Below are 15,880 nucleotides of genomic sequence, written 5' to 3'. Positions count from 1 at the left end.
GATGACCATAATAGTGTTCTTGAGAATACCTTTTAAATTTATGATGTTCTAACCAACGCGATATGAAGAAATCTTGGCCTGAATCAATCTCACGTCATCTTGCGTAGCGGACAAATAGTTCGGCTATTTTGAGAATAAAAACTTTCTGAAGCGCCTTTTCTTATTTTCAAAACAACTGATAGTGTCTACAGAAAGTCTCTTAGAATCCTAAACTACATAGATACTGCAGTTTATGTTATTTTCACTCGAATTACCTTTTTGTAGGTACGTAAATATCATCCGATTAAATATTTTCAAATACCTCAATTCCGATATTACTTCATTCAAACTTGTGCGTTAATCTTTGGAAAATAAACTATCTTTCAATGTTTAAGCCTATGCCAATTTTGAACACTTCTTATCATTTCCAGCATTTCTTCCTTTGATGGGACAATCTCGTTCGCTTGTGCAAGTAGAGCCGATTTAATTTATAAATAGAATAAAAATAATTCATATTTTATGTAAATAAGTTTGATCATGACAATAGCACGCATCGACTGTATTCGCTTTAATCCATGTAATAAAACGATTCACTCTTGTATATACACCAGGATAATTCTTTTGTGCACATCCTTCACCCCATGATACAATCCCTGTTGGATATAAATTAAAAAAAAAAATTAATATATCATATGTCTTGATGTCATAAGCAATAGGGAATATTCATGAAATTTAAATTTTGTTCAAATTTTCTTTTCCGTAACTTTATTTTTATATAATTATGCATTATTTTAGTAATTAATATCTTTTTAATTACTTAAAATTAATTAATAAAAGTACAAATTCAGTGAGAGAAATTCAAATTTCTAAAACGAACGTGATGTCATAGTATGTGGCTTCTTCAGACTTGACATACTGTATGGTATTAATTACTTATATTTTGTATGGTATTACCATGGATATATACTATAATTACAACATCTGTGGGTATTACACCAGTAGTACACAGACATTGAACTATCACCAACTGACAGATCACATATTAATACTTCATGAATAGAGAGCGCCAAAAGGGCTGCGTTTAAGCATCTCAAAATTATTCTCTATTTTAAATATTTTTTTATACTTAATTACAGCATTTTGAAACAGTATTTATGTTATAACGGTGTAAACAATGAATTAAAAATATAAAAAAAATACAAGAATATTCCCTACTGTTATTAGAGCGTGCGCATGCAAACGCGGCGCGGTAAAACGCGTGGTAAAACAAAAAGTGATACCTTATGAATTAAAAAAATTTATTTTAACCTTACCTACAACGCTATGAATCGTGTTATTGACTACATGTAATGGTCCTCCACTATCTCCCTGTAAGCGGACATAAAGATAAAGAAAATGAAATTTAATTTATAAACAATTTAAAAAAATTTAGTACGACACCTACTTGGCACGCATCTTTTTCTCCTTCTGGGAAGCCAGCGCATAACATATTCTCAGTAATACGTTTTTCGCCATATCCAGTTTTTCTACATTCTTTATTCGACATAATAGGTACAGTTACTTCATTTAATTTCACAGCTAAATCACCATACTGTTCTACTGTACCCCAACCAGTAACCACTCCCTCTATACCGGTGAAACTACGACCCAATTCTGGTAAACATACGGGTCGAAATAATTCAGAAAATTCAACATCTTCGTCTAATTTTAATAATGCAATGTCACTGTCGTAATTTAATGTGCTGTATGCTTCATGTCGAATAATACGCTTTATTTTACGACTAATTGTTTGAGTTTCATTTTTTGTGAATCGATCGTGTTCTAAAAATAAAACGGAAATACGCTCTTTTCTGAAACTATAAAAAAAATTCTCTTATAACTCTTTGGTCATACGAATGCCACACAAAAATTAAGACTTACCCATGGACACAATGAGCTGCAGTTAACACATAACGATTATTTATCAAAGATCCGCCACAATAAAATCGTCCTCCATACATTAACAATGCCATCCAAGGATATTGATTAACTTTTGTTTCTTGGCCACCAATTATACGATTTTTTGTATTTGCTATTCCACATCCTACAAGTTTGTAATGTAAAATAAGTACTATTATCTGTGCCTGTCTGTCTGTCTGTGGCACCGTAGCTCCTAAACGGATGAACCGATTTTAGTTTGTTTGTTTTTGTTTGAAAGATAATTTAATGGAGAGTGTTCCTTGCAATGTTTCAAGAAAATCGGTTCAGTTCAACTATCGTCGGGGGTTTTTTAAATTTCACTTTGTATTCATTGTTTTGGGTCTTAATCGTGAACTCGTATCAGACTTTTTAAGTTTACAAATTTTTGAAAGCGTGAATTAAATTTCAATTAAATACTTACTGCATGGGGTTGAACAATTTGCTGGTTCATTAAATAGATCCGGTGGTTCGGTTGTTGGTCTTCCAAATAATTCATGTATCCAATCCACAATTCCAATTTTTTCCGTGAAAGTTGAATTTATAGTGACATTATTTATGAACTGATCAATCAAATTCAAATTTGAAATATTTGTTAAATTCTGAAAAATAAAAATAACTTTTATATTAAATAGAGTCCACCCATAGACATTATAGTGAGTCCAAAAGATATTTTTTTAGAAACATCATTTTTTTATTTTTCAATTCTGTTTACTGGTGAACAATTTTCGGGCCTATTTGTGTACTTTCGTTAGTTTAATATAAGCTTGAAGCATATGCAGAACGTGTCTGAATATCTCTCATCACGCGACTAAGATGACCGAACGGTTGACGCGAGTGCTGATGGGTTCACCAAACTCCAAAGTGTCCAGAAATTGACAAAAAACGAATATTATAAAAAAATAAAGATAGTCAGTCATGGGCACTGTCGACGGAAATGAAAACTTAGTCCGAAAACAAGTCCGTTGTAGTCCGAAAACATTAGTCTAAGGCAATATTAAGAAAGCTGTACTTTTAAAAAAGAGATCGGAAAAATGTTTAATTGCCTCACAATCTTAAAATTTAATTTCGTTTTTTCCTGTAGTGGATAAATCAATATATACTAAAATGGCGTGTCCGCAATTTTCAGTGGTGTCAGATAGAATAATGGCAGGTAAGGGTTGTATTTTCTGTAATATTTTTAATTTTCATTAACATAAAATAATTAATTCTAATGTTTTTTGGATTTACCGAACTTTCCAACTCAAATTCTAAATAAAAGCTTTTGAACCCTTTTTTTCATTTTCACCCTTGATTCGTTTTTACATAAAATAATATAACGAACCAAATGATAGTAGTTGAGGGTTAAATTACTTTTTGTAATATTTTTATTTTTATTCTAAATAAGAGTTTGTGCTTTGTCGAAACTTTTTAATAATTTTAGAAAAAAAATTTTTTCATAAACATTTTTTAATGAATTTTCTTGTTAAATAGAAAATTTTTCAATTAACTTTTTTCAATCTAAATTCCAAATGAAATTAATTGAATCCTCTTTCAACTTTAATTATTGATTTTAACCTACGTGATTGTACGTTCGGAATAGATTTTTTTGTACCATCAATTAAATTTCTATATTTAAGCGAATATCCAGGAATATTTCGAAATAGAATGAAAAACAATATTACTTACCACTGTTTGTGTCTGGATGAAGCGTCCACTAAAAATTATATTCAACACAACGAACCCAAAAATAAATTTACTAAGAACTTGAAGTAATATTGAAACCATGATTGCCGTTTTCAAAATGATTATTGAAAAAACACTTTTTTTGAAGAACTTTTTTGTTTCAAAAAGTAGGTTAAGAAGGGGAAGTAGACGACAAAGCAGTTTATTAATATATTAATTGATAAATAAACACATGCATAAATCGAATTCATAAAATAGAAAGTAAATCTGATTTTTATTATTGGTAAAAATTTTCAAAAAGAGTGTGTCAAACGAAAGTAAGTAGTGATGACAAACTTCTTTCTTTTAAATATATCTTCATATGTTAACAAATTAGCTAGCTATTAAAATTTTTAATTATAGCTGGTGACTTAGTAAAGTTTGCTACTGTTTAAATTTGTTACCTGTATGAATTGGTTTTATATATTTGAAAAATATGATATTGATTAAATTTTTGTGTTAATTTTATAGATAATTTTGTAATTTTATTAGCATATTAAATAGTTTTTTTTTTCTATTTCATAGTATTCATCTGTCATGTGATTTTTAATTTTTAATTAGAAATAATAATATAGTTAATTATTAGAAAATTCGTTCGATTTTTAGTATTCCGTATTCAAAAAACGGATCGCATGTGAAATTACCTGAGATTTTTCACATTGTTAAGAATTCATTCTTGAGGTTTAAAATTTAAATTAGAATCATTTAGATTCTGAAAATCCAATCAATCCAAAAAATGATTTTTTTTTGGTATTTTTAGTCAGCCAAAAATTTTGATTTACCCAGCCAAAAAATTGTACCTATATGCAAAAATCCATTTCTAAACAACGAAGAAAGAAAGTACGAAAGAAAATTCTTTGAAATTCACGAAAAAATTTATTTCAACATTTATTTCCAATAGGTTTACATCTTTTTCTAAAGAGGGCATATGCAAAATGAGAATGCAAGCTTGTGAAATTATTTGCAACAATTTTTAATTTTAATTCTACTTTTCAAACAAAAAATAGATGGAATAGAAGTTGAATAGAAGTAGAATTGAAGTTATTAAATGAGGGAAAAATTTGCCATCGTTCCCCTCAAAATAGAAGGTTTACGTTTCAAACCTCGTAGAATTTGAAAATAAAAAACTTTCTTCCTGGTGTATGCCTTTCGATGTACATGTACGCAAATTTTGGTTTTCAGAGATTTTCGCCAAAGCTATAAGAGATAGAAGGCCGAAAATTAGTAGAATCCAAACACATAAGTTCAAAAAAGAGTTATTTTTCCCGTAGGTAGAGAAAAAGTATTTTATAAAAATTTTAAAATAAAATTAAATAAAAGTATAGGATCCCTTTATTGTCTACACATTACTTATGAAAACAAGTGAAAACAGTTGACTGAGTTGATTGTTGAAATATTCTGTATAGAAAGTGCTGAATGCAAGTGCTTGCATTATCTATTATATATATTTCGAGTATGTAGATGTTTGAAACTGTATATCTTAACGGAAGGACCGATTTAAATAAATGTTTTTTTGTGTATTCAAGTGGATTCGTTGATGACTTAATTGTTTTTGAGGGTTCCGCATCAAAAAAGTTAAATTTCATTAAATGGTGGGAGCGCATATAAATCATATATTACGTTATATTACAACTATTAGTATTATTTATTATTATTCATGTATTGTGGATAGGTTTTCAATAGAGCTATATGCGAGCGTAGCGAGTTGCACTGATCTGTCAGTGCAGCACTAGAGTTTTTTCATCGTTTTTCGAGAATTTTTCACAAGACCATCAGTTGAATTCTATTTTTTATAGTTTTGTGAAAACGAACATCAAAGTTTTGTCCTAATTTGCACCCTCACAGATAACTGTGTTTATAAAAAAAATTTCAAACAAAAGTTGTTTATTTTTGAGACATTTTTTATGATGGGTCCTACGGAGCCAATACCCAATTGATCTATGTTGATTATTTACGAATTCAAACTCAATTTTTAGGTCCTGATTTACGGATGGACAACCGGAAATGGACCAATTAGTTTATTTTATGAACAACTATACCAAATCTTGTTTTTTTAATCAATATTTCTCAGCGTTACAAATTTGAGACTAAATTTAGAATACCTTGACGTATATTTCATACATACAAAGTATACAAATTAATATGTGTTGTAATACATGCATGGAATAATTTTAAATTTTTTAATGAGATGTGATTTTCATATCAAATCGGAACACTCAATCTTCATTCATTCATTCAATATATACGAATTTTTCTTTTGATTTCAATTTTCCAACATATAATTACAAATTTTGGTCAAGGTGAATACTATTCGAATTATTGGAAATATAACGTCACAAAAAAATAGTAAAAAACATTGAAATTGTATTAGGTAGATATAATTGTAGTTTAATTGAATGATTACGATTAGGTCAAGTTTAATTTGATTAATTTGGATGTAATTGGGATTTCTGTGATAGAAAATAATTTATTTTTGTAATTCGATGAGGAATGCCTGACCTAGTTCTTATTTTATGGGAATTATTTGGGCAATGTATGGCAGTTTTTGTATGACGCACTTTTATTTTGGGAATTGCAGTTTTTATGGTTTAATTGGAATTTATGAAAAAGAACCCCGAAAATTTAGCATTGAATTTGGCCTTAAAATTTTCGGCATTCCAAATCTGACCAAAAGTCCAAATAGGCGGAACTCTCTGAAACTTTTCATTTCGAAATTTAAGGCCTGAAACTGAATTTTTTTAAGGGGTCCTTTTGGAATTTGATGAAACTCGATGGGTGGGGTAATTTTGATCCAAAAAGTATAAAAATCAGGTTAATTTAATGATTGGATGCAGAGTTTCTGAGGTATCGTAATATTTGGATCGATTTTTGCTCGTATCCAAAAAACTATTCGACTAGTCAGCAAATGCACCCGATTTTTGTACTTTTTGGGTTAAAATTACCTTATATACTGAGTTTTATCGAAATTGGAGATACAAAAATTTCTCGATTTTTTTGCAATTTTTTTAAGGGGTACCCCTTTGATAAAATCGAGAAAATCGCAAAAACAAATTTTGTTTTGGAATTTGATGAAACTCGGTGGGTGGGGTAATTTTGATCCAAAAATTATAAAAATCAGGTTAATTTAATGATTGGATGCAGAGTTTCTCAGATATCGCAATATTTTGATCAATTTTTGCTCGTATCTCAAAAACTATTCGACTAGACGGCAAATGCACCAGATTTTTGTACTTTTTGGGTCAAAATTACCTTATATACTGAGTTTTATCGAAATTGGAGATACAAATATTTCTCGATTTTTTTGCAGTTTTTTTAAGGGGTACCCCTTTGATAAAATCGAGAAAATCGTAAAAACAAATTTTGTTTTGGAATTTGATGAAACTCGGTGGGTGGGGTAATTTTGATCCAAAAAGTATAAAAATCAAGTTAATTTAATGATTTGATGCAGTGTTTCTGAGATATCGCAATATTTGGATCGATTTTTGTCCGTATCTCAAAAACTATGCGACCAGTCGGCAAATGCACCCGATTTTTGAACTTTTTGGGTCAAAATTACCTTATATACTTAGTTTTATCGAAATTGGAAACAAAAAAAAATTTCTCGATTTTTTGTAATCTTTTTAAGGGGTACCCCTTTGAAAAAAATCGAGAAAACGCGTTTTTTTCTCGCGTTGTAGGTTAGATTTAAGCAAAAAAATAGAAAATAAATCGAACTTCCTCCAGAATACGCCTTGGAACTATAAACAGTTGAAATGCGGGATCGCACTGGTCACGATTTTTTTTTTCGACGTGTAGTTAAGATAATTTCAAATATACTTAAGTAATACAAATTAATGATAAGTATAATTAAATTACAAGAGCTAACAAAATTTTTACATTGATATATATTCAATAATAATTATTTAGTTATCGATAATTATTGATAAAAATTGTAACAATTAATTAATAAATAATTACTCAAGCAACAATTAGACTAATTAATAAAATATCTATTAAGGGCAATTGGATACTGTGTCAAGTACATATAATAGAAATATGTAGGTACTATTTCAGATAAGTTTCATTACCCCTTTTTTAACTTTTATTCCCGTTTTAAGGCATTGTAATCGAATTTGGTATAGCAAATTATTTTTTGTAATGGGAATGTTTTGAGATAAATTTTGGCACTTAATTATTGGTTGGAAACAAATAAGAACATAATTCGTAAAATTGGTTCAATTTAAGGTGTTTCGATTTCCACATTTCGAAGTCGATCCTCTGTACTTTTAAAAATGATTTACCAGTTACATGGGCTCTATAGCCTAAGTGTGTCCTTCGTGGATAGCCAATATAACCTAACCTAACCTTGAAAGCCTTAATCATGAATTTGAGAACAATATTTTACTCAGCTGCTTTAAGTTCAAACTATTAAAACAATTAAAACATATTCTAAGAAAACTTTACAATTTTTATTTGTTTATAATTTTAAATATATTATTTTTTATTATATTCAAATAATAAAAATAACAATACAGTTTATTAATAAATTACGTAGATGCGAAAATTATGGATGATTTGTCCTACTTTTGATAATAAAAAAAAAAAAAAAAAAAAAAAACATTATATTATATTTATTATTATATTATTATGTTATACAAAGTGTTTCGGAATTGCACGGTGTTATTTAAGTTGTGTATTCTCTAGCACAAGTGAAATTTACAAAATTTAAAAAACTCCCGACAAATGCGATTTATTCCTTGTAAAGATTTTTGGAATGTTATCTATAAAATGTTCTCAATCGAATCGGCTCGACCGTTTAGGGGCTACGATGTCACTGAGAAACACACTTAGATAAACACTTTAAACTTATAACACTCCTTCTTAAATCAATATCAAAGTGATGGTCAAGGACATCAGCTGAGATGAAAAGGATACTTAGAGAGCTATCATATTTTGGGACAAATTTTTGGAAATATTTTAAGTGAAAGTTCTTTTAAATGTTTTAAATTACTTATTGTACAATTTCACTCTTTGAAATGAATAGAGCCAGATTTATTTGACCATTCATTTCCATAGTAATTATTTATATGTTAAAATTATATGTCATGTCTTTTCCAATGGGAATTAATTTTGAAGATCATCGCCAGATATGCCACGATAAGTCACTTTTGCAATTTTATTCAATAGCTATAATATCGCTTACTTAGATGCATTGCTTAACGCATGTATTCTGTCATACTCGTGATATTTTTTACATATGCCTAGATGTAAATCGAACATTCTGTATATATTTTTCTAAAGCCAGATTGTAATCAAGTATAGTAGTGGAATAAAAACCTTTAAGACTGTTCCATACACATTTTTGATTGATGATGCGTGAAATCATTCTTTGATTGGAATTGTTAAATAAATAAAACTCCAAAATATGCCGTGGAATTCTAAAACATCTTGTATTACTATTACAATTATTATGTAATGTTTACATTATATTATTATTATTATGTTTTGCAAATATTTAAAATATGATACACAAATTGTCATTTATCAGTTTAATGTTATTAATAAAATTGGCCGTGATACGTTGCCTGTTACCTGTGTAAAATTACCTAATTATCTTGTACCAAAAAGTTTGTTAAGGAAAATGACTCAAGGGGACGTTATGTCGAAATAATCATCCTGGTTCGAAGAATTTGTGGTTGGAAACCAAGCGAGATCGTCTTTCGGTGCCTTTTGGCTGCTTTCACACCAGAAATTATATTTCAGTTTATTTAAAATAAATAATAAATATTAAGAAAATTCGAAATATATTTTGCATTTGGTATTTTGTCGTCCCTTGTTATTTGGCGCATACAGCGACTTCACCACTCGTTTTACCCCAGGGCCGCCGTTGGAAATATCCACTGTTGGAGTTAAAAGTGTGCTAACTATGAGCGTACTTTTGGATTTGTGTCGAATTCTCATAAATTTATTTTTATGAATAATAATAAAGGAGTTTAATCTCCATTTCTCTGACATATACGCCCATAACAGAGGCCATCCTCATCACTATTTGTTAATATTTATTTATTAAACCACATCCATATATAAATTTATGATGTGGGTGGAGCCAAAAAAATATTTGTTTTGGAATTTGATGAAACTCGGTGTGTGGGGTAATTTTGATCCAAAAAGTGTAAAAAACAGGTTAATTTAATGATTGGATACAGATTTTCTGAGATATCGCAATATTTGGATCGATTTTTGTCCGTATCTCCAAAACTATTCGACCAGTCGGCAAATTCACCCGATTTTTGTACTTTTTGGGTCAAAATTACCTTATATACTGAGTTTTACGGAAATAGGAGATAAAAAAAATTTTTCGATTTTTTGCAATTTTTTTAAGGGTACCCCTTTGAAAAAATCGAAAAAAATGGAAAAGAAAATTTGTTTTGGAATTTGATGAAACTCGGTGGGTGGGGTAATTTGGATTCAAAAAGTGTAAAAATCAGGTTTATAAAATTGTAAACAAAAGGGAGGATAAGTGATCGCTTACACGTGTAGTCGTTGTTTTTAAATAAGAAATCGGGTAGATATCTGCTAGTTTTTAATACCGACTTAAAAATTTAGCCGACCGGGTGAGATTAATCTAACAAAGTCATGGAAATTCTGCATTCTTTAAACAAATTTTATAACATATCTGTCCAGTTCACGATTAATTAAAACTAGACTAAAATATTTAATAAATATTTACTAAATAGTGAATATTTTGCACCAGTATGGTCATGACCTAGAAAAAAATCAATGAAAAAAATTGAAATTTAGTGTAAATAATTAATCGATATTATAATCCAAATATAATATTTACAGGTATTATTAAAATTGCATTAATTTTATAAAGTTTCAATTGGGTGATTTTTGAACTTTATCAAAGCCTTCTTTTATTTGCAGTTTGAAATCGTCGGACCAAATGGTTTTAGTAAAGTATAAGGTTCGAATGTATGTGATTAATTCGTCAAATCCAGTTCAAAATCAACTTTTCAACAAGCTTAAAATTACGCACCTATTTTTTTCGGATGGTATTACACAATTAAGCTGGGAAAAAAATAAACAAAACGTAAAATTGTAGAGTTTGATTTGGCAGAATCCAATAAACAGAAGTTTATATCTCTAACATGAGTCCAATATAACAATTTTAGACCTTTTCGGCATATAAAAATTTTGATTGCAAATGTCTGCTTAACTATTTGAAGAAAAGAGCACGGTTGTGGGACTCCCGTTAGGAATGGAGTTCCTTACGAAACCCGTAGAAAAACAAATGTAATCATTAAATAAATACTTATATACAATTTTATCAACTTACTTTTCTAAATCTGTATTATACATATAAGCTGTTTTGATTGCTCTCCTAAATAAAGATATAAACTAATTAATGATAATAATTTAAAAGCTTTTAGAGCTAGTTTGAAAGCTAATAGAATAGTAATGAATTTGGTAAGTGTCAAGTAGGTGAACATAAAGTGTTTGCCACGGATATATCACCCACACATACACAGATACACACAAATTTTTGTGCTGGATGAAGTAAAAATTAGTGAAATAAATTATACTAGAAGAAAGTTTTGTTTTTCATCTTAAATTTGATTTGTATTTCCTTGGCGGGTGTCCAGATTTTCTTCTTATTTCTTTAAAAAGGAAGCAGGAAAAGTTTTTACCAAAAAAAAGTATGGGAAGGAAAAATATGACGTTATTGATGGTATTCTCCTGCTTGCGAGTTTAAAAAGAAATATTTATATGAATTTTGCAACATTGATATTGATATTGACATTGATAATACATCTTCCCTATTGATAAAATATAAGCCTTTTTAAATCTGAATTAAGAATTGAATAATATTCTGATATCTCGAAAAATGTCGAAAGTTAATTTTTGTTTATATTTTTGATGTTTTAAGTATACCTACATTCTATAACTTTACATCGATTGACTTTCACTGATTGAGGTTAAATAATATCTAAATATCATTATTATGTATATTATTTCTTAATAAAAGAATTAATAAATTATGTAAATTGAATAAGAAGTTATTTTAATTTGTTATTATTTATTCACTATTGTCTCATATTTATTATAATTATTGCAAAAAATATATTTCTAACTAGCTGTTACTCGCCAACTTCTCAGGAGCAGATAATTAAGTTTCCTTTACCTGATACTTCCTTAACTTGAAACGAACAAAGCAATATTGTAATTATGCATATGTTTCGTTTCAATCGTGAGCTATCGTCTTGGATAATCAATCGTTTATATAAAAATTCCATTTCAGTTTAATTGGTCCAGATGTTGCTGGAGTGACGTGTTTACCAATAAACAACCTTTGATTTTTTTTATTTAGATAGATATAGATGATTAAAAATTGCCTAAATGAGAAAATATCCAGGAATTATAGTATATCACCACCGAGGATTACCAAAAGTGGGTCCTATTTAATGACTGACTCATATAGCAAATTATTCACTAAGACTACAATCTATATATTTAAAAAAATTTTTTATATCTCATATTCGGAGGATGTTGCAATTTCTTAAGTATTCAAACGATAATTGAATGGCTATTTAGAATGAATAAAAGATAATATAAATCATTTTACAGTATAAAGAGTATGATTTAGGCCCGTTTCTGCGACTTTTTTGAAAATGAATTTAAAATTCTTTCATGTAAAATATACGGTACTGAAGTACAACTGCAATCGAACGATAAAATGATATTAAGAATTGAATTGGTCTACAGAAAAAAGTTTTGAGAAGTTTTCTTACCATTATCAAATCTCAAATGTACTGAAAATACTACAATTTTTCTACGCAAACGAGGATGCCATAATAGACCATCATACTAATGAAATTACTTGATTAGTTTAAAGGTACATTGGATGAAGAAAGCTCTAGGTATTTAGCTGCTTAAAATTTTGCTTTGTATATTTTTGTAATTATTCAAATGCAATTAAAATGTCCGTACTTGTTATTAACTTTAAGATTTTAAACACTATCAACGAAAATATGGGTTGAAAATTCAAGGAGATAACTTTAAGAGATACAGAGAAAGATACAGACTCGATGTAAAGCGTATTCTTTGGACAATTTTAAATCGACAGTGACTTTTATCCAAAACTCAATAGTTAAGGAGTTATGTGCTCTATTATGTCCCCAAAGATAAAAGTTAAGACTCAAGTATTTTATGTTGTAATTTTAAGAATAATTTAAAGACTACGTTTACAAATCAAAAATATATCGATATTTACTTTATTTACGAATATTTTGACGGAAATGGAAGAAAGTGGGTGCGGGAATATCAGCAGCGGTTTCCTGATCGAAGAATTCCTATAATAAACAAGTGTTCTAAAATGTGCATCTTCATTTGGCAGAAAAAGGTAATTTTCCTAAAACTTAATGAAAGATCCGTGTAGCAAGAACTTTCCAACGAAGAAGCTATCTTTAACATAGTCCAAAATAGTCCCTATAGTAGTGTAAGAGAAAAATTTGAATCCCAAATTAGCCATGATTTTTCTCAAGACAGAAAATTTTCCAGCAAAGCTATAAGTCCGTTGCTGGTGATCTAGAATTTAAATATTTTCTATGTGTTTTAAAAGCAAAAAGAATTAAAAATCATCTCTATTTGAAAAAAAATTTTGTAAACAAAAATATATCAATTCTTTTAAAAAAGGATTCACTAAATTATAGGCTTAAGTCGTTTATTAAGAGGTGGTCTAATTCTATTGTCTACCAAAAAATGATTTGTGTATAAAAATATTTAAATAGATTTTTTATTTAAATTAAATATTATTATTTTATTTAAAGTTTGTTATATGAAAGTGAATTTTATTGCTCAAAAAAATGTTTTTATGTTTTCAAAGTTATAAAAATTGCATCACTTTGAGATGTTGTTATACTTAGTAAATTTAGAACTCAAATAAAGTTTAAATTGTATTAAGAAAATAAGTATGCAAATGTTATCATGAAATTGCTCAAGGATAAATTTTCAGGAAATTAAAATTATTATTTCATATGCATGTATAATTAATTAATGCTGTATGTACAGCGTATGTTTCCTATGTTTTATTTTGTCATTATAAAATTAGTTTTTGCTTTTATAAAAGGTTTAAGATTTAATGTTTCTAAGTTGAATATATAATTTAAAATTAAGAAAACTAAGAAAAACTTATAAATCCAATTAATTTGTTCTTTTCCATCGTATACGCATACATATTAGGTAATCTCTACCATAAATGTGTTTTTTTTATCCAATTTACATTTATCCTATAATTTTCTCAAAGAAAAGTACCATTTTCAAAGCTTTTAATTAAGCTTTCACGGTTTCATCACAATTTTCAATTTAGTTACCAAGCACTTTTCGATAGAGTTTTTCGATAATTACTATGGTTTTCGAAATATTAAATTGTTAAAACTAAAAATAATCACCCAAAAAATTTAATAGATAAAATTCTGAAAAATCTTTACTTATAAAAATACACGGTAAGAAATATATGGCGTTCACTACAACGTTGGTAATATGGTATTTGTTATCATAAGTAATATTACTGTATTAGATAGGGCTATCCGCCAGAAGTATTGTGTGTATTGCCAATCAGTATGAGCTTGATGGCCATAGTCCATTGACTAGTCCGTCATAATTATCGCTAATGTTAACTTTATAAATACATATTTTGATTAACAAAAGTTCCAAAAAAAAAATTCCTAGGTCATAGGGCTTTTTATTATTATTATATCGTTCAAAGTTGGCTGAAAAAATAATGAATCATATATATAATCCTTTTCAATTCGATATTTCTCATATCAAAAAATCTAGAGAGTGTGATAAAAAACTATCTAAAATATTTAGACAATCTTGTGGTTTATAATAATACCAGAAAAATATTAGATTGCCGATGATAGAATAACAAAATTTTAATTTAATTATGAGTTCATCGAAGATCCATCATTTGATGAACAGAGACGACTATAGTATTGATGATTGAAGAGATATATCTATATTATCAAATTTATAAGCATCACTTGCACACAATATATTATACATTTTTGTAGTTGCGTGGTATTGTAAAGCTAAAAATAACACATTATTTGACTACAAAGCATGTATTTAGTTTATATGTAGGTATGTACCGTGCAATAAGCCAAGACTATTTTACAATAATGTAGATTTACAATCACCTTTTACAAGTACCAACTTTTATTTAAAACAAGTACAATAATATCTTTGTGCATATGAAAAGCGGAAAATTTCGATTAAAACTTAAAAGATGGTTTCGGAGATACACAAAAAAATTTTCATTTAGAAAATTCAAGACGAGAATGATAGAATATTATCGGTCTGAAAGTAAACCTTTCAACATGCAGTTTAAAAGACCTGCTTTAAAAATTATATTTTTCATAGACGATAAAAAAAATCCTTCAAAAAAACTAAAACTCAAATGAATTTCTTATCAAATCGTGGCATGAACAAGACCTAATTTTATTGATGTAATAATAATACAATGACACACAAACTAAGGTTACGCATTATGCGACTTCTTATCGATTGAAAAACCATAATTAGCATTGACTGCATTCGATACGAGAAAAATTAAATATTTATGCTAATTTTTCCCAATAACCAAGAGATGTATTATGCACATAATTAAATACACTCAAAAAAAAAAGTGAAAACAAACAATTGACTGAGTTAATTGTTGAAATACCATGTATAGACAGGGTTGATGATGAAGTCGTTTATTTTTTGGCGTCACGTAAATAAAAAAAAAGATATCCACTTTTAAATAGCCACACACACATAACTGATATTCCCATATTAATACATACTATAAAATTTGCACATAATTAGCACTCTCATGGGTAAACAGTGATGTTTACAAGAAAATGTTTCAAACAAAAGTTGTTTATTTTTCTATCAAGGACATTTTTTACATCTAAACTTTTGTTCTATCTTTACCAGTTTAAACGATGGGTCCTACGGACACAAGACCCAATTGACCTATATTGCTCATTTACGAACTCGACCTCACTTTTTACGTCCTATTTACGCTATAAAACTTTCATCTTGATATATCTCTTTTCGTTTTCGAGTTATCGTGTTGCTAGACAGACGGATACACGGACAGACAACTGGAAATGGACAAATTAGGTGATTCTATGAACACCTATACCAAAATTTTTTTCGTAGTATCAATATTTTTAAGCGTTACAAACTTGCGACTAAACTTAGTATACCTTGC

The 15,880-nt window shown here is 28.4% G+C and overlaps 1 protein-coding gene across 2 annotated transcripts; it reads right to left on the bottom strand.

Moving 5' to 3' along the window:
• Nucleotides 1-290: 290 nt before the first annotated feature.
• On the bottom strand, nucleotides 291-3,724 carry LOC123294003 (trypsin-1-like). 2 transcript variants are annotated; one of them, XM_044875053.1, is made up of 7 exons: nucleotides 3,604-3,724; nucleotides 2,360-2,537; nucleotides 1,900-2,062; nucleotides 1,424-1,835; nucleotides 1,293-1,347; nucleotides 488-632; nucleotides 291-454 (listed from the first exon to the last, which is right to left on the bottom strand). In XM_044875053.1, the coding sequence occupies exons 1-6, from the start codon at nucleotides 3,700-3,702 to the stop codon at nucleotides 490-492; spliced, it is 1,050 nt and encodes a 349-aa protein (XP_044730988.1). In that variant the 5' UTR covers nucleotides 3,703-3,724; the 3' UTR covers nucleotides 291-454; nucleotides 488-489. The 2 variants fall into 2 exon arrangements, with proteins under 2 accessions (XP_044730988.1, XP_044730987.1); XM_044875052.1 differs by having other exon boundaries at nucleotides 291-632.
• Nucleotides 3,725-15,880: the final 12,156 nt, after the last annotated feature.

The sequence above is a fragment of the Chrysoperla carnea genome, chromosome 2 (genome assembly GCF_905475395.1).
Source record: "Chrysoperla carnea chromosome 2, inChrCarn1.1, whole genome shotgun sequence".
Taxonomy (NCBI): Eukaryota; Metazoa; Arthropoda; class Insecta; order Neuroptera; family Chrysopidae; genus Chrysoperla; species Chrysoperla carnea.
This window is presented reverse-complemented; position numbering and strand designations above follow the sequence as displayed.

Excerpts from the sequence above, each read along its gene's own strand:
- LOC123294003 (XM_044875052.1), bottom strand. The coding sequence starts at position 3,702 with ATGGTTTCAATATTACTTCAAGTTCTTAGTAAATTTATTTTTGGGTTC. Across the intron at positions 2,538-3,603 it reads TCATCCAGACACAAACAGTG|AATTTAACAAATATTTCAAA; the intron begins GTAAGTAATATT and ends TTTATTTTTCAG. Across the intron at positions 1,836-1,899 it reads GCAGCTCATTGTGTCCATGG|TTTCAGAAAAGAGCGTATTT; the intron begins GTAAGTCTTAAT and ends TTTTTTTTATAG.